We start from the raw sequence: 24159 nt of genomic DNA on the forward strand, positions 1-24159 counted from the left end.
GGGCCTCCACCTCTTCACACCTTACAATACCTTTCTTCCTTCTGGAGCTTCCTCCCAGCAGTATTTCCCTACCTGGGCTGCTCAAGGCCCAAACCAGGGACCAGCAGAGGGATGTCAGCTGCCATCACAATCCCCTCTTCTCATTCTGAGCCCAGCTGTCCTGGAGGAAGCTTCACATGCCTGGAGGGTCACGGGCTCTCCACAGACACAGGGCACACAGGCACCAGGGGAGCCATGAACAAGGAGTCAAAGAGTCCACCAAGCAGCTGGAGAAGCCACCACAATGGTCAGGTCAGGTGTGAGTATGACTTCCTCAAAGGTTGTAGCACTGTCATCCTGTTTAGCTTGCCAAAAGCTCCATCGCTGCCTCATCATGTGGTACTGAGGAAAAAAGTTCCCTTTCAGCACTAAACTTTGCTGCAGGTCTTCAGTCTCTCACAGGATGGGGGCCAACACAGACCTGGGGCTCATCTCTTAGTTGCTGCCCTGCTTTGTGTCAGACTGGAGGGTACTGGCACAGGACTGGGTTCTGGACTGCAGCAGGGCCATGCAGGGTTACTCTGGAAAATATGCACACTGATACTTTGTTCATCTAAAGCTGAAGTGGTCGGTATGAAAGAAAATAGCTTGTGGTCTTCATACCTCGAGTCAATGAATTCCTGGGCCTTTTATAGCTCAGGAATGCTGGGCACTCGTGTTTGGTTTTACGAGGCTTCGAGGCTGCAGCTTAAGGTCTGGATGAACATTAATCACAGCGGCACGACGGCAGCTGCTCGTGTTTTTGCCCCTCCCTCAGGTGGGACTGCGCTGTGGACACTGTGCCCTGCTTTCCCCACTTGCTTTGGTTTGCAGAGAGGGGGGTCACCACCTTCAGGCTGACTTACCTGACCCACAGTGGTCGAGGAACACAGTGGGGTGCTCAAGACCAGCCCGGTTTGTTGGACTGCATCCAGGCCCCAGACAGGGGATCCTGATGACAAGCAGGATCGTGGCAGCATCCTTCCTGCCAGGGAATGAGATCTGAACTTTTTATGTTTCACTGCAATGTATTATAAGTCAAGACCCAGAGGGTATTTAAAGATGTGTGAAATCACAGCTTTTTCCCAAGAATGCACCTCACTGCTGTTTGTATGTTTGCCCCTCTCAAACTTTGGGAGGAGAAAAGCCCTGAAAATGGTAACAAACCAGCACAGAAGAGATGACACAGCTGCACAGTGCACGGAATCCAAGTGAATCCTGTAAAGGTCCTGTCATTTTGGATAGGACTAGATTTTTGAATGCTTCTTAATGGCAATCTTGCTAATATTTTTAGCTCTTCTGAGCTCTTTCTTTACACAATGCAGGTCTGTTACTTACTTTTGGAATAATGAACTTTAATGTTTAATCAAACTGACTCTGGAAGTTTGCTTCTTTGCATGTTTATTCCTGACATTAATATGCAAAATATATTTAACTTGCAGACAGTGTTACACTGACATTCTGGTTTTTGGCCAGAGCATCTCTGGTGAAGACACAACCCAAAAATGGAATAAGCCCCCTCCTTGTTGTACCTGAACACAGCTGGCCATGAGGCTTTTCCCATCCTTATATTGGTTTGGCCTCTGTTAGTTTCCTTTTCTTCCATCTTTTTGGCATGTATCTTGAAAAACAAGATACATGCGAAATTTAACTGTCAAATCTTGACTTGAAGGAAGTCAAAAAGCCACACTCTCAGCAATCACCAAACTTTTGTTCTTGGCACAAAAAATACTGCCAGCTGCCATATCTTGAAGATGGAGTGATCAGATGGGTCAGGCCGACCTGTGCTTGCATGAGGAGCACAGGGTGCTGGGATCTGGGTCAAGCAAACTTCTCCTCAAGCTTCTGCAACCCTCCTGGATCTTTGCTAACACACTCCTGCTCTGGACAGGTTGTTTCTTTTCAATTGTGCAAGGATCTGGGGAGAGAAGGTTGGGACAGGCAGAGAACTCATAGGAGAGAGAGGCCCTTAGTGGCATTCATGCCTTTCATGCCTGCAGCTCGCTGGGACCTGATTCAGGAATTTTTTAACAGACACTTTCAAGAGCATGTGAGAGCCTGCTGAGCAAACCTCCCTAACTCAGAGCCAGACACTTGGCTCACTTTTGCTCCCTTCCCCCCATTTATTTCAGTTGCATAAACAAACATAGGAACAATATTTCCACCAGGCTGGAGCATTCCCCTTGCCAGCACTACAGCATGAAATGGGATCTGATCCTTATTCCTTACTGAGCACAGTGTATAATTCAAGAACATCTAGATATAAAAAATATTTAGGTACCTCACTCACACTGATCCAACATCTGTCAAATAAAGAAGCCCCAGATCCTCAAGAAAAAATAAAATTTAAAAAAAATCAGTGTGAGTTCTATGCTTAGCAGGAACATAGGCCTAAAAAATATTAATATCTTCATCAAAGTATCTCATTAAGTTTCCCCTCTCATTTCCTTCCAGTGAAGACAATCTCACTAAAATCATATCTCTTCTTGATCATCTCTAAAATCATGCTCTTCTTGCTTGGGCAAGCTCCCAGTTTGATCCTCTGCCTTGGAGACCCACAGATTTCATGCCCACATACACCTACTGGTGTCAGCTGCTGTGGGGCCTTTCATTAACACCTATGAAAAATGGAGAAGATGCAACCTTAAAAGTCCCTGAGGCATCCCCTCTTAGTCCTAACACATTGTTTGCAAAGCCTCAAGAATTTTTTTAAACTTCTTTCTTCTGGAGGACTGAATGTATTCACACTGGAAAAGTGAGAAAATAAACATGTTTATACATTTATTATCTACAATAGTAAGGCACAAATTTAAACAGCAAAGAATAAGAAATCTTTGGCTGACCAACAATATCAACATTTGCTGGGGGTGACACATAACATCCTTCATTTCCCCCCCTATGTACAAATAACCCTCCAGCTGTAAAACACTGTACACAAACTTCTCTATACAACCAACAGCAATAAAGAATGACGGTATTTTACAACTAGTTACCACTGACATCACCTGGAATGGCTACAGCACAGTTTCCCAAAAACACAAAACAGTTCAAAGAGCTGGGAAAGCCAGCACAAATGGAGCTGGGCCGCTCTGCTCAGCGGGGCTGACATATGGCAGTAGTACTCCATCCAAGTCCTGCTAGTGCTTGGGCTGGAGGGAGACACACCACTCCTCCAGACCTTCCCTCCAGGAAAACTAACATCTCTTGAGCTCAACAGAATTGGTGAGAATTTGGTTTATTTCAGCTGTTGCATACACAGTCTCTAACAGTTTCCTATATCTGGGGCAGCATCAACTGTAAAGCCAGCTTTGGATAGCAGCACCTGGAGAGACTGTGGTCTCCCCAAGGAGGAGTGCTGTACTCTAGCTGACTTGGAGAAATCGAGCTGAACCACTACCAAACATAACTGAGAGCTGATCCATGCTGATCCAGCACTGTTTCTCCTGGACACCTCACTGTCTGCCTGCACACAATTTACTGAAGAGTTTCAGCAAAAGAAATATTACAGCTGGTAACAAAATGTTTAGGGACTTCCAAGCACCTGGGTATCCTTATTTCTTGGATAAAAAGTGATGCCATTAAAAATGCACCAACATTTTACTTGTATTCCCTTGATTTGTCTTTCTCTTGCCCCATTCCTACTCCAGATGCTTGAGGAAGAGCCACGAAAGTGGGTCAGTGGTGATGTCACACACGGTCCCGGCTTTTATGCAAACAATTACAACGTTTAAATTAACTTTAGAGGGGAAAAAATTATCTTACAAGGCATATATTAAGCTGCATAACATCTTCCAAGGGTTTTACACCTTTGGTTTCACAATGCAAAGCTGCTAATACTTGAAACACACAGTTTGCTTCCTGCACAACCTACCTACCACTACTTTGTTTAACAAGTGTGAAACTCAGAAAGAGGGTGACAACAACATACGTCTAATTCTAAGTACACGCAAAAATAAGTGCATAGCTTTACCATAGCAATTTTGTTCTTTTTAAAAACAATAGGTATCAGCCAGGCAGTACTGAGCACAAGGCTCTGGCCTGTGAAGGCTTTGAGTTCACAAGGGCTTCAGTTTTTGGCAAAAGCAGAGTTTAAAATGTCTGGTGTTCTCAACAGTCAAGGGCTCTGATTTGTCGCCTACGGGAAGAGGTGACCTCGAGCCAGCCCTGAGTGCACGATTACTTCTAGCACCCATCACTTTTCCACTCTGGGTAGCTTCACATTAAATCCCATTGCTCCTTTTCCCAAAGTCAAGCTCTCCTTAAAGTGCACCACAAGCAGGAACTGCAAAGCCAATACAGAAATGCCTCGCAGAGGAAAATTTCCCCATCGGCATGTGCAGCGCACGAAGCCACGAGTAACACAGTGGGTGAGCTGGCTGCCTCCTACTGAATTCAGGGACTGAATTCAAGGCTGAAAATAAGAAATGTTCCACCCTGGGTAAAATAAGGTGAAAAGAAACCGCAGCTCAGCACAGAAAACCCATGATGCTCACGTACTGCTTTGCAGTTAAACCCTTCCCCGCCTGCTCCTGCACTCCTTAATGTCTAGTCCCACAACAGCTTAAACAGCAGGTTGGTATGCTCAAAGAAGCTAGGATTTGGCTATAAGAATTGAAAGTAAGGAAAAATCTTGTTCTTACCACAAATACACTGATTCTTCAAATACGATGAACCAGTGCCCAGAAAAAGGTATCTTCTGATCTCACATGGCAACCCAGCTTAACTCCTCTAAAAACAAACCCATGCAGCTCCCCTCTGAGGGAACTCTATAACTCACAGGCCTTTAGGGAGCTGCTGGGATCCTCCCCTAACTTTCCCTCCTGAAACTTTCCTATGGTTACAACAGGGTTTGCTTCAGCAGGGTCCCCCCTCCCCCTTCTGCATTCATCCACCAGGAGAATTCCAGCCAACAACTGCTCCTATCAAAAAAAGAAGTCTCAGCAAGCTCTGAGGTTGCAAGACATGAATATTTGTACTGTAAATTCAGCTCCAAGAGAAACACTTGTCCAGCCAGGAAAGAGGCACCTGACCTGCCTGCCCAGGAAAGCCACACCAATGCTACTTCAAACAAATACTTACAAGAACCTGCCGTGTACATCTACAGACCAATTATTCACAAAAATTAAGAAGTGAAATTTTTGAGACTGAAACCTTTGAGAAATGCATTGATATGGAGAAGATGCAAGTTTTTCCTGGATTATTCAGAAACTTTCTCTGGCCTCCAAAGAGACAGGATTTCACTCCCTGTCCTGGTTGCTGAGGCAGGAAAACAGAGCAGCAGCGTGCAACCAGTCTGTAACTTCACTACTTTCTCTTTATGCCAGAAAACACAGTTTACTTTTTCCTCAACACTCCCCTTCTCACACCACTTTCCATTTTCAATGACCCCTTCTGTTCAGAAAACGTCAGACGTTCATTTCATCACTCCTCTTCAGTGCTCTTGACTTCTCGCCTGGTGAAAAGTCTCAACGTGTCAGACTCTAGCTTCAATTTGGGAATAAACTTTGTCTTTTTTCACACTCTCAGGGTTAGTTTTCAAGGTTGGCACACCGAGGACCATCTTGGGCCTGGCTGTACACACACAAAACCCCAGAGATGCTGTCCTCTGCTCAGATGAGGACTTCCATCATGTCTGTGTCTGGAAACTCAGGCTTGTGGAGCAGGCTGCTCACTCTGCCTTTGCTGTCAGGCAGCTTCCCGTGGCTGGAGTTCTCTGCAATGGAAAGAAGGGGAAGTTGGTCTTCAGTCCAAATTCAAGTTGTTCAAAGCAAATACCAACCCATTCCTTGAGGGTGGGGCATGTATTACCTGTACACCCTACATACTGAAAGCCATATTTGTTTAGGACACTAAGAACGTGTGATGCTGAATTCCCCACACAACGACAGCAGGTGTGTCGGTGTGCACAGACCCCGAGGTGGTATTTAAGAGATACACATCAAAGAATCTCTTTAGCTAAAACCATAGAATAGTCTGGGTTGGAAGGGATGCTAAAGACCATATAGGTCTGTGATAGTCAGCCCTTTTAATGATACATAGCATGTTTCTGAGAGGAGATGCTTTTGAGAGGAGATGAATGTATAAGAAACAGACTCTTTCAAAATAACATGCATAAAATAAATGTCTCCTCTGCTAGGACTGCAAACCAGCAGTTTCCACCCTTCAAAAATAACTAAAATTGTACTTCTTCACCGCTCCTAAATAAAAAAGATCTCCACTTTCTCCTTACTATTGCCCCCAGCTTTTCTTTAAAAATTAGGGAGAAAATGGTGGTTTAACCAACCATGGTTTCAGTTGAAAAAAAAGAGGAGATTTTGAGCAGGTGGGGAGAGTTTTCAAGGTGTGAAATTCTAAATTTTATATCTAGCAGCATAAATATCTAGCCTGCCACAGACGAACGGAGCTTTACAGAAGCTGCTGAGCACAAAGCTCTGCAAAGCCACCCTAGCAGCCCTAGAAAGTTCTCTCTCTATAATTTTAGTTTCCCTGAAGAAACCTCCACCATACCTTACAAACTGTGGCAGCATTACATACCCACACCTTGCCCCCATTAATACTGATGTGTCTCTGGGGATTGCTGATACTCCCGGGGGGGGGGGGATGCTGACATTTTGCACTGACAGGGATCTGGCAGAGCTCACCCAGTTTCTCGCTGGCCACTCGTGTCCCCAGGGGCCGTGGGGCTGGGCTGTGTGACGGGGTGGCACCCAGGCGTCCCCGGCCGGGGAAGGAGGCAGTGGCGGGCCAGAAGAGCTCCGCGGTTTTGTCCGTCTGGGTGCTGCTGTCTTTGCTGCCCGTCTTTGCGTGGGAGGCTGCGGGCACTGGGACGGGCATGCAGGACAAGGAGGGCAAAGGAGGAGGCAGAGAGGGGCCTGATGGGTGGTCATGGTGCTCCTTTCCCAAGAGCAGCCCTGAAAACACAGAGAGGTCAGTCACATCCTGGCTCAAATGCATGTGCTGTCCCCCATCCCACCCCAGAGCTACAAGATGCTGGGTATGGCTCCAGTCATTTTGTTTGGCTTAGCTTTTCCCCTTGATGCTGCTTTTTCTGGCATCCACATGGTACTTTCCTACAAATCAGCTTTTTGAAAGCAGCTTCCCCTCCCTGCCTCCTCCACACCCATCCCAGTGGCACTTCCTCCCAACACTGCCTTGCACACCTCCACACCCCCATCCTATGTGGACCCAAACAACAGGCAGTCCAGCCCTGATTTTCCCATTTATCTGCCACATCACATCATGCTGCCCTATCCAAAGGGATTCTCGCCCTCTTGATTAACTTTATTCAGGCTTTATTTCTAGCCCAAATTTGTTATTTACTCCCATAAAGTTACAAACATTTGTGCTTGTATCTAGGAGGCCTTCCCTCAACTATAGCTTTCTATAATCAGTGCAGAATGATTTAATATGATTTAAAATGTAATTAAGATACAGTGCAAGGTTAAAGAATTACTGTTTTTTTTTACTCAAGCACAATGACACACATCCTGCCCACAGAAAGTGCTCTGGAAATGAGCTGTCAGGGCAATGTGTGCCAAGGCACTTTGGCTAAGCTCAAGCAGAAGGATTAGCATGAAGTGATGGATGAACTAAAGCAAAAGCAGAACTCACCTATGCTTCCCTTCCAGAGCTTTTCCTCCTTCCTCTCCTCAGCTATCTGGTTGCTGGTGAGCGAGGTCTGGCGCGAGTGCGCACCAGCAGCGGCGGCGATGGAGGGCACGGAGCGAGCCGGCCGCAGGCTGGCGCTGTCAGCTTTGCCAGGGTCCTTCCGCGACCGCTGCTGAAGGACCTTGATCATGGCATCCTTCTCAATTATTTTGGCGTGGAGATTCTTTATTCTGCCAAAATATGAATGCTCTGCTTACAGGAATGGAAAAAACATTCATATAGGCAGGTCTCTACACCTAGAGGCAGCAGGAAGGTCCCCAGGCAGATGCCCTGCTGCTCTGTCCTCTCTGCTTTTGGATACTTGGGCAAGACAGCTCCCGGCAGTTCCTCCAAGAACAACCATGCACTTCAAAACAGACAGCATTTCTAGCTATTAAGCCAAAACCTTTCTGCAAGGTTAACTGCACCCATCTATGCTATGGTTTGACTAACCCAGCAGGAGCAGTATCCTGACCAGGCTGCACATTGCTACATTTACAATACAAACACATAGGCAATTTTCACCCCTGTAATGCACTGGGGCCAAATCTGGAAACTATGCTTTGGCAGACTGGGTTAACCGCAGGATTCAGGTCTGTTGTCAGCTGGAGTAAAAAGACCTGCTGAAGTGAGTTCCTTTTGGTTTCTCTAAGAGGTGGTCTGGGCTCTTCCTTCTCCCTCACTGCTGCAAAAACAATCAGCACAATGGTGTTCAGAGCTGGGTAAAGCTTACTACAGACCCTAAAGACTCTCAAATCACTAAAAAAATGAGATTATCTGAACTCTTCTCCAGGAATGATTAGCACCAAATCATACTGAACAACTACAAAACTATGTTTTTCAAAAATCTTTGTACACTTTGTGTACTGTACACATGTACACTTTGACAGTCAAACTACTAGCCTGACTGTGCCATACAATATATAATACAATGCACGTGCATTTTGTGAAGCAGTGAAAGCATTAGTTTTCATCATCACACGTTTAATGAGCAATTTAAACACAAGATGTTAATTTATATTAATGAAGGCAGTGGCAAAACTCCACTACTTCCTTGGAAGCAGGATTAGCTTACATCTGTGAGTGAAAAACAAAACCCAAACCCAGTAAAAACAATCACTGGTATTTTCCACAGCAACAAATACACCTTTTTTATAAAAGTGTCTGCAAATTTGTGTCCTTGCATGCCAGACTACTTTTAATAGTGGAACAGCCTCTGCTTTGTAAAAATGTTGGGTTTGCCACAGAAGGCTTAACAGGAAGGTAGGGAGGAAGTTATGACAACAATTCTTTAATCCCTGTTTGAATGCTGAAGAGCAAAACTAAGTCAAAGTGAAGCCAAGCCCATCCTTTCCAGGCATGTCGGAAGGAACAGAAGGGCATCCTGGTTTATCTGCACCCAGCCCCAACCCCCCAAGAAGCAGGAATGGCAAGGCATATCCCTTACGTGTACTCCATGTCCTGGCAGCGGCGGTTGGCTTGCACGATCTCCTCCTCCTCCTGCCAGCCCCGCACCTCCAGCGCCGTCTCGCCGTAGCTGCCGTTGTGCGAGTGGCTCGGGGCCGAGGCATCCCTGGCAAAGGATTCACCACGGTCAGTCAGGCTCCTGACACTGTGAAGCTGCCTTTTGCAAGTGACATTGAAACTTGCAAAGAAAACCCCAAACCCATGTTCAAAGAGCAAGCCAGGAATGCTGTCCATCAAGCAGATGGCTACCTGGCATCGGGACATCCTGGAGCAGGCTACTCTCAGCTTGGGCTGGGTCATTAATGCCATTTATTTAACTGGGTTAAAGGAACAGAGAGCATGCTGGAATCATGGGTGACCCACACAGGGATAACAGCCACCCAGAAGGACAGGGTCAGACATCAGAGGGACCCACGCACCAAGGTTCCCAGTCAACAAGACTACATCATGAACCAGTAACAAAGCTCTACGCTTTGGAAGTTGAAAAACAGCGCAGTAATTGCTGCCTAGACTGGAGTGCAAAAGGAACGTCCATCCTGAGTCACATATCTAAACACATTTCAAAGGGAAAACTCACTTTAGGATGTTTCCTGGGGATTTGGTTCCTAAGAAACTGGGTTGAGAAGTTAAGTATCCCATCCTCCTGATCACTGGGAAGTGTCACTGCCTTTTGTACTTTTGGCCACCAAGCTTTGACACAGACAAACTGGAGACAGATATCCAGACATACACAATGTGAAAGGGAAAGGGTTTACACGAGGGCATGTCAGGAATGGCTGAGAGGAGGAAGCTAGTTCAGACCAGGGAAAATAGAACAGGGAATATCTGTCTTCCTATATTTACAAGACTGTTTAAACATCAACAGTGGTCATTTGTTCATCCTGTATGCCTGGGAAGGACAAGAATCAATGCAGATAATTGGCAGTGAAGAAGTTTAGCTTAGCTATCAGGAAAAACATTTTAGTTGGAAGATTAGTGAAGTGGTGAAAAGGGTTATTTAGGCAATAAAATTTCCCTTACTACATGTTTTTAAAACGAGGTTAAACAATCTTGTTGCAGGCCATGGGATGGGTGCAGCTATATACCACGTCCCTGCTCCCTCCGCCAGGGTACTGGGAGGAGCTGCCTTACCTGTGCTGTGTAATTTGGCACCTTCAGACTCCCAGAGGCCATTGCTTCCATCTGATGCCTAGATTTGATAAGCCTTTGGACCCAGTCAGAAGGACAAATCCTGTCTCAAGCAACTATTCTATCTCACTGGCATGACACCCAGAAGAAGTGCATTAACCCAGGCAGTGTGACTCAGCAGGGCAAGGCAAGCAACATCCAGCCTTAAGAGAGCACCCATTCTGTACTATTTTGCCATGCTGTCCATGTGAACAGAGCTGCCTGCTTGCAGCAAGGCCATCTTACCTCTCTGTGGCAGCTGTGGCTGCAGCGTTCATGGCAAAGTGTCGGATCGTACTCTCCTCCAGGTACTTCTGCTCCCACTTGGTCATGTCAGCTTCCAAGGCCAGGATCCTCTCCTCCTTCTCCCGCACCAGCTCCATGAGGGCCGGGGCATTATGCTCTGGAAGGCTGCTTGCCTGGTAGCTGCCCTGCCTCTGCCAGTGGAAACAGTGACAGATATTCATGCCCCACCAAGCATGGCATGCTGACCCTTTTTTCCTCAGTTTTCTGGCACATTCAAAGACACCTCCAAGTCTTTTGACAGGGGCAGGTGGAAATCCCAGGCTAAATCCCTTAGCTTGCAGGAGAACTGGCACATTGACCATATGTGCAACCCTAGCACAGACTTCCCCAGACCATGCTGACAGAAGCAGGGATATTGCAGCTACCCTGGATGTGTAGAGATTTCCTGGGATAACCCAAGCCAAGGGAAAAAGTAGAAAAAAAAAGTTGATAGGAAAAGAAGCAATGAAGCTTTAAAATACATTCTTCTTGCTGGGACTTCATGCCCATGGCTGGGCAGTGCTAAGTATGAACAGGCAGTTATTACCAGAGGGTTTATATATTAAAGCTGAAAAAAAGCACCTTGTGACCTAGTTACATGTACCCTGTTTAAAACAGCAGCTGGGAAAATATCCCAGCCATGCATTTAAGCTTGTTCCTTCTGGCACATTAGTTCTCTTGTGCCCTCAGGGGATGCTTTTCATGGTGTAACAGCTAACGTTCTAACTAGAGGGGCAGAAGATTCCCAGGCACCTGTGGGGTGGCTCCCATGGGATGCTGACAAGCAGCAATGGGTGCACAACTCTTTCCATCTATGCTGCAAGAAAAGTGCTTGTCCAGGCAGGATTTATTCCACCCAGTTACAGCACTTTCATTTAAGTCACCTCAGCAGCATGGGGAGCTACCCTGAGCTCCTCTCACTGCTGATAGGGAGGCAGAGGGAGATCCAGTCCTTGGCTCAACAGAGGGATGAGTGCACAATGAGGGGAGAGGCATGAAGCTCTGGGAGAACACAGTAGAAATAAATTAATTTAAAAAATGCAAGAGATTTGTTATACTCCATGGTGAATGGTATTGTGCTAAAGAGGAAACTATGTCTCAGGAGCACTGGCTTCTCATTCATGCTGCACCTTGAGGTTCCACTGGCACAGCTGTACCACTGAAACTAGAGATACCAGGAAAGGGCTGCAGCCTTTGCCTCTGGTGCAGTAACAACATGTTTGGAAGATGCTTTCTGGAAATGCAGTATGGAGCAGCCCTTGGGAACAATGGCTGTGACTCTGCTCCTGCAAAAATATTGTCATACCTCTGTCAGGAAGGTAGTATTTTGGAAGTGTGGTCCTGATTTACAAATGGTATCCTGGGACATCACAGGAGCTTGTAATCTTCTGAGTCAAAACATCTGCCAGCCCTGCACACTGAGCCTGCAGTGCTGACTGGAAGGGCTTGTTTATTGTTCCCAATTAGTGTGTCAATGATAAGGAAGATTTGCCATTTGGATTCAGCTACCAGCAAGCCAGGGACAGAAGAGATTCTGGTTCACTGTCTCTTTGTGTGCTGGGTCCCTTCTGCTCACTCTGGTAAAAATGAGAAAAGAAAATCACCTTTTTTTCTCTGCAATGAGAAAATGTTTCAATAGCTATAACTTTGATTACTCAGAGAAAACAGCTCTGAAGCAAAAAGCTGGGGTATTTTGAAGTAAAGTGAGTCTCTGCAACATTGTGGCTCAAAAACAAATAGTATAGATAAAAATAGTAAAAATACCCCAAAGCTTTCTCGCAAAGCTTGTAGGTGAGACAAGAAGTTAAGAGTATTTTTCCTCTTAAAACTGACTAGATGGAATGGGTGCAGGCATTCGAAAATTATGCCAACCCAACAACCAATTGCTAATTACAGTACCAAAAAAAAATTTAAAAATAAACAATCTGTAAATTACAGAAGAATTTTCTGCCAAAACGAACAGACATAGCCTGAACTCTCAAGACAAGGATTTCAGCAATAGTCCATCCCTGTTACTTAATATATCAATCTGTCTCAGCCTTGGTTCTAGTTTTACATTCACTTGAATTTTAATTTTTCTCAGATGTTCTTTTCTCAAATGGCATTAGCATATTATGTTCTATGTAATTCCTTTGTTAAACTGGAAGAGAGCTGGCTGAGGGGGAACTGAGAAGATTTGAACACCAAGCCCGTGGTGGACTGGGCAAGAAAGACTTAAAACACTTCTATGGCAGCAAGAAAGAGTAGAGATGAATGAGAAGGGTCTGCAGGGAGCAGCAGCAGAGTGATACCTTGGGCAGGGTGCTGGGGGACCTGCCCTGCCCTGGGACTGCCAGAAGGAAAGGGATGCTCTCAGGTCTGGCTGCTTCATGACTCTGCAAACTCCTGACACTGACCCTGACCGTAGAGCTATTTCCCAATGGCATCCTGCCAGCAGGATCAGCCCCTCTGCTTTCTGGCAGCACAAGCTCTGTGTAACAGCTGCTTTGGTGTCCACTAATGGCTTATAAACAAGGAAAGGTTATAGTAGCAGATGCGTGCGATGACAGATATGGGTGAGCGCTTCAAGAGTTTCAAGAGTTCCAGGAGCATCATGCTTTGCTTATGTTGCTGCTTTTTCCCCAGGCCGCAGTTTGATACATGTAGCATATCTGCTCACTCTCCTCCAGGGCCAATGCCCATGTATTTGGCATTTGGTGTAGGCTGCAGCCTGGAAATTCTCCCTGCAACCTCCTCTTTTTTTTTCCTTTCCAAGATGACTGGCCTTTGTGACGTAGGGATGAAGGTGTTATAACAAAGGTGTTATAACTGCATAAAATACAAGCATAGCAATACCCCTCTAAGGACACAAGACTGCCAAAAAACAAGGGGACACATACAGAAATTCAAAACTATACTCCTAGCCCATTCTGGACTGGACTGATATATAAATAATTTATTGTCTGAAGATGATATCACTTGGCTCCAGATCTGTCATGGGTTGAAGTTTCTGTGAACCACACACATCAAGCTTTGCACAGAACAAATACGGGCCTAAATCTTGCTCCTACCAGATCCCACATCATCCCACTTGGCCTTTTCAATGAAACATCAGCTAAAATTTTTGGGGTGAATCTCACATGTACCGCACCTTTCCTCTCCTCCTTCTGTGTGGAGCCGGTTTTTGCACAATTGCTAGAGAGGGAAATATGGAAGGACATTTTCCCCTGCCTGCCCTTGGGCAAGGGAGCCAGGACATCTCAGCTCAGCAGCAGGCAGGGTTCAACTGTATCCAGAGCCCCATAGCAGAATGGCCCCACCCTCTGCTGAAGATCAGGAATAAGAATCATAGAATGATTTGGGTTGCAAGGGACCTTCAGATATCATCTAAATCCATCCCTCCTGTCATGGGCAGGGAAAACTTCATGAGTTCAAAGGCCCATCCAACATTATCTTTAACGCTTCCAGTGATCAATGATCCAAAGGAGTGGTTTAGGAGGAAAGCCCAACAACCCAATCCAAAGACAAGGTATCACCTGGCAGGGCTGCAAGTGACCGCCTCAGTTCAAATCAACACCAAAGTGCTGAGGTCCTGCCCATATCACCCTGTGCTCACCTGCTGCATCCTCAGCGAGTCCAGCTCTCTCTCCAGGCGTGTGCGCAGGCGCCGCTCCATCTGCTCCCTCTTCTCACAGGCTGCCTGCAGCTGTGTCAGCGCCTGCTGCAGCTTCTCCACCTTCTCCACGTAGGCCTGCTTCCTGCGCAGCTGTGGGGCACAGGGGTCAGCAGGCTGCAGGGCACTGTACCCCACCCCGGGCCTCTTCAGGCACACACTCAGCTTGAGCATGGCTTTGGTCATTTGCTTCCAAGAGTTCCTCTAGGGAAAGGATGGTGTCTTTGATGGGCAGGGAATATGCACAGCAGGCATTGCTGGGACACAGCTACCCTTTTTGGAAGGAATGCTGCCCCAGATCTTCCACCCACTGGGGATCTGCTAACCATGAACCCCCCAGGCCATTTCTAAGCAAGAGCTCTGATGTTGGTGGACACTCTTTGGGCAAATACGCAGGACAAACCCAGTTAAGAGGAGTCCCCGTGGGTTTTATTGACTGCTGACACTCAGCACACTGCCCGCACCCAGACAGAGAGGTTCTTTCTTCACTCCTGCATATTTGCTCAGCACAGGTGGAACAAGTAGCGTGCCAGCAGCCAGAAGCACTCCCACCTACTCTATTGTGCTCACAGGCTTGTCCATGGTGATCTGTAGATGGGATGTCCTGGCAGCTAAAGCCAGGCCCTCTTTACATTTATAATGCAATTACTGAAGGGCTAAACATGACACAAGGGTTTTGCAATGCAGAGTTTTACAGCCAGAGATTGCTCAAGCAGCATACCCCAAAAGGGGTAAAAATTCCTCTTCTGTCACCCTAAATCCATCCATGTCACAGGGGAAGTGAAATACAGGCTTGCTCACAGTAAAAGCATAGTTTGGTCTAAACAAACCTCCCTTATGCCTGGCACCAACAACTGGCAGAGTGACCTCCTTAGCCCTGCTGCAATCTAGGGTAATGCTTACAGCTCCCTGGGCTTTCCCTGAAAATTAATGAGATTATAAACCCCACTAGTCTCTGGCAGCAGTATGAAGACTGCATTCCTTAGGAGCTCACAACTTGGCAAGATCCACACAGCAGAGGCTTCTTGCTGAAAGTGCTATTTTGGCAGTAGGAAGGTGTTTGTGTCACCTCCAGCCACACCAGCATCCCAGAGAGGGATAGGGAGCTCCCCCAGGGTCTCTCTTTGGCAGCAGACCTCCTTTGCTCTCCCATGTCCTGCCAAATGCTGCAGGGTCCATCTGTATCACAGCAGCCACAACTTGGCTTTGGAGCACCCTCTAGACCCCAGGGTTCACACTCACACACCTCTGCCCTTGTGGCTGAGGCAATGCTCACGTGCCCACCACTGCCTTCAAAAACAATTTTGCATGAGATATGCAACAAGACAGTTCTCATAAACATTCATAAGTTTATAGGGAGGTTCTCAAGCCAATTCTGACTTTTCTAGTCTGCATGTAGATTGATAAACAAAAAAAAAAAAAAAAATCACCAATGCATTTAAAACACAAAGTATAAAATGTTGTAATCCAAATTAATTTGGGTTGCCAGTGAAGCATGGATCCATAAGGGAAGGATGGCTAAAATCAGAGACATGTGATGCTAAGTTCCAACACCTTACAGACACACAGACTCAAAAAAACCCCAAAACTGGATGGCAACTGGAGAGGTACCAATCCATCCTCCTGCTACATGGTAGGATCAACTGTACATAAAACCTGGCACATATCTCTATAAGCTGTTTACAAAATCACTCAGGGGTAGGAATTACACGACCTATCCCTGCAAACTACTTCACAGTTTATTTTCCTTTACTGCCAGAAAACTTTTACCCTAATGCCTAATCTGGCTTTCTCTTATGCAATTTAAGCAAATTACTTCTTGTTCTGTTTCCAAACTGTGATCTACCAGAGCAATAAGCATTTAATTAAACAATTCACTTCTTCACCAGATCAGCAAACTTGCCTGAACACTGCCCTTGTCCCGGGGATTAGGAAAATAAAGATGAAGAAGAGCTAAGGCTAAAAGGAGATCATCCAAGCAAATAAATCTGAGTAAAGATGAGTGGGTCTTGGAAAAATATCTGTGCTAGAAATGTAACTCCAGTTTGAACAATTGCATTCTACAGATATGAGATTTGAATGAAAGACTGTAAGGGATGGAGAATCCACTATCACTCTAAGTAGATTGTTTCAGTGTTAATTAGTCTTAACTCTTTATATTCAGCTTGATTTGCTCAGTTTCAGCCTCCAAACACTGCATCTCATTATTTCCTCTTATGTTAAATAGAAATGTTTAATCTCTCTTCAGCAATCACTTCTTCATCCATCCCTGGATGGATAAAGGGAGAGCAGTGGATATTGTCTACTTTGACTTCAGCAGGGCTCACCATACTGTCTCTCACAACATCCTCATGGGTAAACTCAGGAACCATGGATGAGTGGACAGTGAGGAGGATTAAGAACTGGCTGAACAGCAGATCCCAGGTGGCACACAGTCTGGTTGGAGGTTTGGCACTAGTGGTGTCCCCCAAGGTTCAGTACTGGGCCCAGCTTTGTAGACCTATGAATCAATGATTTGAGTGAAGGCACAGGTGCCTCCTCAGCAAGTTGCCTGCAGACACAAAGCTGGGAGGAGCTGCTGATAGCCCAGAGGACTGTGCAGCCCTCCAGAAGGACCTCAACAGGCTGGAGAGATGGGCACAGAGGAACCTTCTGAAATTCAACAAGGGAAAATGCAGAGCCCTGCACCTGGGGAGAAATAAGCCCATACTCCAGTACAGGATGGGGGCTGACCTGCTGGAAACCAGCTCTGCAGAGAAGGACCTGAGGGTTCTTTACTATGTGGGTGACCGAGCACTGGAACAGATTGACTAGAGAGGCTGTGGAACCTCCCTCACTGCAGATAATCAAGAACCATCTGGACACAATTCTGTGCAATGTGCTCTAGGGATGGCACTGCTTGAGCAGGGAGGGTGGACCAGAAGACCCACTGTAGTCCCTTCTAATCATAACCATTCAGTGATTCATGTTCATGTGCACAGACTGAAGCTCAAACAACTTTTCCCTTTAATTCTTCCCAGCAAAGAACAGCTTCTGGACCCCAAATAAATTGTACAGCTGCTTTCTGAGCCCTCTCCAATTATTCAGTTTTCTATTCAAAGCATGGAACAGACACATGATTCCAGTAGCAGTCTGCTAAATGACATGTGGTAATAATACCACCTACACATTTTGAATTAAATCCTTCTACTAGCAGGCACTCAAGGATAATGCAGATTTATATAGAACACTATCTTATGTTAATTCAACTTACTCGCTACTGCTTATTTCTCAAGGCTTGATTTAAAATGCTGTTAATTACATGCTGCTGGTAGAAGAAATCTGGGCAGATTTACAAAGCAGTGTATGAGCTAGAGCTCTGTTAACAATAATAACAGTCATTTTGATTTGACTGAATTTGTGTTTTCCTCAATATATTCCAAACTATAGTAAAAATCCCTGGCTTAAAATGAAGGTTAAACATGGCAGCTTATCTTCTGCATGTGTCTAAATAAGATCCAGAAACACTGGAGACTGTTGAAAAGGTGCTCGGATTCAGCCATGAAAAGAGGACAAAAGGGAAAGTGAGTGCTGGAGCTTGGGCACGTGCTGGCAGCCTCAGATTAACTGCACTTCACCCAAGCTGCCTGACACTGCCTTGAACTATTAAAACACACAGCTGGACTAAAATTCATTTGAACTGCCCCTAGACAGAACAAAGAAGTTAAAAGGTACCAGATCAACATGGGTTTGTCAGGCTAAGGACTCTGATATACTCTGGCAAATACCAAGGCATCACTTTCATATGTCACCTCTAAGACCTACCATGCCCAGGGCAGGAGTTTACCACCTCTGTAACACCTACTGTGCCCCAGGCAGGAATTTACCACCCCCATAACTCCTGCCATGCCCTAGGCAGGTGAGGAGCTCCCTAGAAGGGAATATCTAACCTCTGCTCAGCTCTACCAGTCCACAATCCAGGATCCAGCAGAGGCACATTTACATTTCTGTTGAATGACTAGACTAAAACCTGACTACTGCCAAGCTCTTAGAGCCCTAAGGCTGCAAACATACAACACAGCAGGCACAAGGTAGGTTCTTGAACCACCTGCCTGGAGATCACTGTATAAATGCTTCTGCCTTCACTAGTCTCTACTCAGCAAGTCAATGTTACCTGCCAGTACCACATTGACAGTCTGTGGACCAGACACAAGGTAAACACTACTTCTTCCCATCCCCTGCATGATGCCATGAGTGTAGAAGCAGGCACCTGAACCATTCCTTTATTCAGCCTTTTGTAATGAAATGCAAATAGAAAACCTCAGGTTGCCTTTCAGCCAAAGAGTGTCAAGTGAATTATGTACAGATTAAAGATATGCTGGCTCCTGCAGCTACCCCAAAGGGACTGCCCCAAATACACCCAGATGGTGAGCAGGCTTTAGTCTAACTAACAAAGGAGCAGTTAACTTAATGTGATCCTCTTCTTGCTGCTGAGTGCATCCATCCAAGGAAATGGAGTTTTTAAAATATTTCTAAACAGGGAGTCTGAATAGGCTATTTTGGTCAGGTACAAACCAGCAATGTCTTCAGCACTCACATATAGCACTTCAAATCTGCCAGACTCAAAGTACCCATTGCTTTAGCCTGACAGGGAGTCTGTCATTGTCATTTTACTGTCAATAAAAAACATTCAAAAATCACAGAGGTCAATTCTCCCTTCATCTTTCCAAGACAATGAATGGCACTTAAGTTAATTGCAAGTATTTGAGAAAGGCTTTCTCTGCTCCCCACAAGACCCCTTGCATCCCCGCTCCCCTGGCCAGCCCTGGGGAGGGAGGAGGTGGAAAATGAGGCTGTGAAGTGGAGCAGAGCTGCCCAAGATCCTGCCAACAGTCTGTGCCAGAGTCTGAACCTCTACCTAATCTGCTAGGGCAGAGGGTCATCAAGCCTTCCTGTCACCAACGACCTGGCCACTTAGGCAGTAAAGATCAGGTTCCTTTTACTTCCCATAAAACATTCTCCCTCTGTTGGTCCCAGGGACAGACATTTTAGGGGTCTGAAAGGTCAAAAGGGCCTGTTTTGACAGTTTTACCCAATCTGCTACCATGCATTGACTTTCAACCAGTTACTAGATCCACACCTCCTGATTTGAAGGTCCTTAAGGAATTCAATAAATTGAGATTTTCTTCACCAGTAATGGAGAACTGACAATGTCATTCTTAGATATAGTTAAAACTGAACATTATTTCCACTATGAATTTGTCTAGTTTCAGCTTCCAACTACTAGGTACTGCTCTGTCTGTCAGTTTAAAGAGCGCCTGTGCCTAGGATTTCGCTTCCTCTCTGAATACCTATTTTCACTATCAGGCTTATATGATTACTTATTGGGATTTTTGCACTTCTTGGGTCTCACAGTATGATAGGTTCTCTTCAGCTCTCAAATAAAACCTGCAGCTCTAAATCCTGGTCAGTCAGTCTGCTTCCAGCCAGATCAGCCAGATATTTTAAGATGTGAAGTCACCAAGTCCTGCACTGCTGTGTGCATCTCAAAAGCTTCCTGGTACTCTTTGGTGAGAAATGGGATGCACTAACACCATATGTCTCTATCACAGTCCCAGGCCAGTGAGTAGTCAGTTTTTTATTCAATTTTTCTGTTAAATCCTACCATTACCTCAGCCACCAGCTAGTTGAATTTAATCTTGTTCCTGGTTGGATGTTGAAGGCTTTGCTCTAGACACAACTATGGTCTCCTTTGCTTGCTTGTTTGGCTCAGTATTGTGTAACTACACATTTTCTCTATAAAAGGGCAAGTGCAAGAGAAACAGGAAGACCTAGCACTCTGTGGGTAGAAGAGAATCAGGATTTGGATGGAGAAAGGTCTAACCATGAGCCATGTGTATCCTCAGAGCACAGAAATATTGTCCATGCCTCACCTCCTCTTCCAGCTTAATAACCTTGGCTTGTGCATTGTTTAGGGCCTGGTCAAGGATTTCAATGTGCCTCCGCTGGTCCTCATTGGCTGAACGCACAGCTGCCAGCTCCATCTCCAACTTTTCCTTCTCCTTCAAGTTCTCTTTGTCTGAAAGAAAGACAAGAACAAGAGCCACGCCATGAGGACAGCTCACAGGCCCCAGACCACACACTAGAGGAAAGCTGTCACCTCCCTAGAACAGAAATTATGAAAAGAGCAGTGAGCAGGGCCTTTACAACACAGTGCTGAGACACAGCGGGCAAGGAGCTTCTACTGCCAGGGCTCAGCCCCTCAGTGCCCAGCCTTACACCAGCAGCAGAGACCAGGGGCAGCTTGGGCTGCACCTGCACCAGCAGAGCTTGTGGCCCCCAGGACTGCCTCACTGAACTGCTGAACTGCTAGAACATCCCCCAGAACATTCCATTCTGCTGAACTGCTAGAACATCCCCCAGAAACATGTTGGTTTGCACCAGGTACCCCTTTTTTACACAACACCCTACATCAAGAGCTGCTGAGAGCTGCCAGCTTCAATTCTGCTGCCTTCTGTAATGGGCAAGAAACCTCAGCTCCATGGATGTGGGCTGTGCTGTGCCTCAAGCTTTTTATTTGCAAAGATGGAGATCATGACACACAGAAAATTGAAGAAGCCAAATAGTAAACACAAATCTGTGCTGGACAGCCTGAAAATTGAAAGAGGGGAAAAAGTAACAAAGAATATGATAGGAGGCCTCTGTACCCACTTCCTCTGCCCATGCAAAGAAAAGAGAGGCTGTGGGAGCCATTTCAGGCCTATGGGGGCCCTGGGTGACCTTCCAGACCTGTAGGATTTAAGGATCCAGTGACCAGTGCTCCCCTTCTGTTAAGCATTATGAGACTAAAGCATGCAGATAACCTCTCTGCTGAAAAATCATCCCTTTTTGGGTAAGATTTAAAACAACATTAAAAAAATAAACAACTGGCTAAATTCAGTCTGCTCTGCTCACGTCTTTGTCTTCAGCAACAAATTGCAGGCCCACCATTGACTTTGCTGGCAAGCTGTGTGGGGAAATGCTTGGCTCCATCTGCTTCTGCCCTGACAGTGCTGAGAAGCCATTTCTGGGAACACAAGAGTCACAGGCCAATCACTGGATCCTGATGTCAGAACACAAACAGTTAATGACTGAAGTGAGCAGGGGATCAAGGTTTCTTTCAGTGACATCTGAAATTTCAAAATTTGGCCTTTGTTCTGAATGACAACAAAAATAGATACTTGGAAAACCTTCAGGAAGGCAATTTTCCTCCAAAAATTTATTTGGCACCAATTAAATGTTGTTTTGATTTCTGATTTTTAAAACATAGCATTACATAATTTATTATTTTTTAACTGAAGTGAAAAGTTGTTTCAAAAACACTGAAACATGGGAAACCTGCCCCAAACACCCAGCCCACGCCACCCAAATGTGGCCACTCAAGCTGGAAGCCCAACCATCCACCTTCCCCCAAGCAGGGTCAGAAAACTTCTCATGGCCAAAGCCATTCCATTTTAGACCTGAACTACCCCCAGCAGGGCCACATTCTTCCTTAGTGTGAGGTGGGATGAGAACAAGTTTAATTCACACACCATCAGCAGGTGCCTGCAGTGAGGTGAGATGGACACAAGCTGAGCCATGTGTACAAGGCAAAAGTGGACGAGGTGAGCCCAAACCCACCCACCTGTCTTCTCATTTATCCTACCAGGAGGAACTCAGCACCTCATAAAAACTGCTGGCAGCAATAGCATCATGCTGGTCACTGCAAAGCCCACAGGCAAAGCCCAGTGAGTGCTGTGGACACTGCACCACTGACTGCCACCATGAGCCATCTTGGGATGATGGTGGCCTTCCTCTTCCCTTGTTGGCATGGGATTTTATATCAGACATGCAGATCTCTTCCTTCAATGCAAAAATATTTACTTCAATCAGATTAGCCAGTAGGAACATTAGTATCTATTGTAGAAAAGTGTAAATCTGGGCAAATTATCAGTGAGCTAATGTCATTAGAGGGTGAGGAAGCTGGAAGACAAATGCTATTTCAGCCCTCCACTCCACCACCTCATGCTGGGACCACACATGCTCTGCTCTGGATTTGAAACCCGTGTTTCACATTACACATGGGGATAACATAGCAAAACAGGACTTGGGATCTTCATTTTCAATTTCCATTCATGGAAGTTGAAGTCCTCAGCCTACCCTGTTGCATTGTGCTTTCTATACTGCCAAGAGGACTAATTATACACAAATACACAAAATAATCACCACTAGAAAGCTGGCAAGAACAATTTCCTGAACAGCTCTCAACATTTCTCCGTGTCAGCTTCATCCTGTAAAATTCTAGACACACATTTTATAAGTTCTTTACTTGCATTAATTTTTAGTGATGAAGGACTTAGTTGAACATACCTTAAATTCTCTTCAAGTGCAAACAAAGTATCCTTAAGGTCTAAAAACACTGTTTTACTACACTACCCTTGCATACACCTTTTCAACTAAAGGACTCTAATTAATAACTATTTCTGTGTTCTGCTATGTCACTGCCATACCCCATTACAGAACAGCTCCCAAAAGGCTTCACTGTTGCAGCTCACAGTTGTAATCTCACAGTTTTCTACAGACTGCCTCTGACTGTTGTACCTCCACACACCATGGATATTACACTTGTATTTCAGCTGGGTAGAGGAAAGAGGATGAAGCAAGAAGGCTGCTTCAGTACTTCTCAAACAGGCTTTCTCACTTGTCAGGCTGGGCAAGTGCATCAAAAGTAGACAAGTCTTGAATCTGCTTTGAAATGGAAACTTTAGACAAAAGATACAGGCAGGTATCATGAGATGACACAGACTCAGTGTAACTCAGATGTGACTCCCACCTTAGCACACATTACATCTGAGTATCAACTTATTTGACCATCTCAATACATCCCAAGCTGATTTTTGCCTTACTCTGATGCTGCAGAGTGGCAACAGTCCTTGCTACTACAAAATGACCACTGCTGGCAGAAGAAAATATATCAAGTTACAGCAGCTGGAGACTAATTTGGCTGCAGAAGACTTCCTGCAAACAAAAGTGGTTCCCATAGCATAACCCTTGCAGCGCTCCCAATAATTTCTCTTATGCAGGTTTTCATTTCCCAGTGGTGGCTCTTCACTCACAGCTGTTAATTCCACAGATGCCTTCCAGTGACCATGCCTTTCCTCAGTGAAACCTGAGGGATTTCTTTAGCCTCTCGTCACTCTTGCAGCTCCTGACATGGCAAGTGTGTGGAGGGGCTCTGTCATCTGCCATCCCTGGTCACAGGTGTACACCATGGCAGCTGCTGCCAGTCACCCTTGGACCAGCTGATGTACCAGGATGGGGCACAAGAGTCACCTCTCCTGCTCACCTAGATCAAGCTGTGTCCCAGCCAACCCCAGTGGCCCAACCTTCCCAAACAGCCATGGCTGTGAGACAGGGGATCAAGAGGAGGATGGGCCCTCATGCTCCAACAGCCTCCCCAGACTGACTGTCAGAAGGAACCTGAAATGAGGACAGGACTTTGTTGCCTCTCCAAAGACCTCTCAGCAGCTGGTATCCACCCCATAATAATAAGTAAAAGAAATCAATCAGTATTTATACCAAGCAGCCAAACAGGAGAAGGTTTTCCACAGCTTTACTACATTCTCTACAAATTAAATAGACTCAGGTTGCCAGGCCCAGACATGTCCCTGCAGAAGAGCAGCAGAACTACTGTCCATCTGTCCATCTGCCCAAGCCTCACTCAGTCCTCTGCAGCTCTGGTTTGATGCTGACAAAGCTGGGCCAAAGGAGGCCTGGAGCAGCAATGCTGATTATTTCCTGATTATTTCCGGTCTGGAAATGGGAACATTTCTTTGCCTGGGATATTTGGGACAGAGCTATATGCACAGATTCATGGCACATGAACTGAACATTCCCACAAAGCAAAAGGCTTTATCAACACACTG

At 45.8% G+C, this 24159-nt stretch overlaps 1 protein-coding gene across 1 annotated transcript in view; it reads right to left on the reverse strand.

Moving 5' to 3' along the window:
* Positions 1 to 2784: 2784 nt before the first annotated feature.
* The window catches only part of AMOTL1 (angiomotin like 1), a 54669-nt gene continuing 33294 nt past the window's right edge, over positions 2785 to 24159 (reverse strand). Inside the window, exons 7-13 of the mRNA XM_071432754.1 lie at positions 20149 to 20294; positions 14180 to 14329; positions 10546 to 10736; positions 9113 to 9238; positions 7630 to 7856; positions 6660 to 6929; positions 2785 to 5731 (exon numbers count right to left, since the gene is read on the reverse strand). Of these exons, the coding sequence (XP_071288855.1) occupies positions 5628 to 5731; positions 6660 to 6929; positions 7630 to 7856; positions 9113 to 9238; positions 10546 to 10736; positions 14180 to 14329; positions 20149 to 20294 (1214 nt within the window). The 3' untranslated portion in view covers positions 2785 to 5627. The remainder of the gene's footprint in view (positions 5732 to 6659; positions 6930 to 7629; positions 7857 to 9112; positions 9239 to 10545; positions 10737 to 14179; positions 14330 to 20148; positions 20295 to 24159) is intronic.

The sequence above is a fragment of the Agelaius tricolor genome, unplaced genomic scaffold (genome assembly GCF_023055355.1).
Source record: "Agelaius tricolor isolate 1412-34295 unplaced genomic scaffold, bAgeTri1.0.p SCAF_9, whole genome shotgun sequence".
NCBI classification, from domain to species: domain Eukaryota; kingdom Metazoa; phylum Chordata; class Aves; order Passeriformes; family Icteridae; genus Agelaius; species Agelaius tricolor.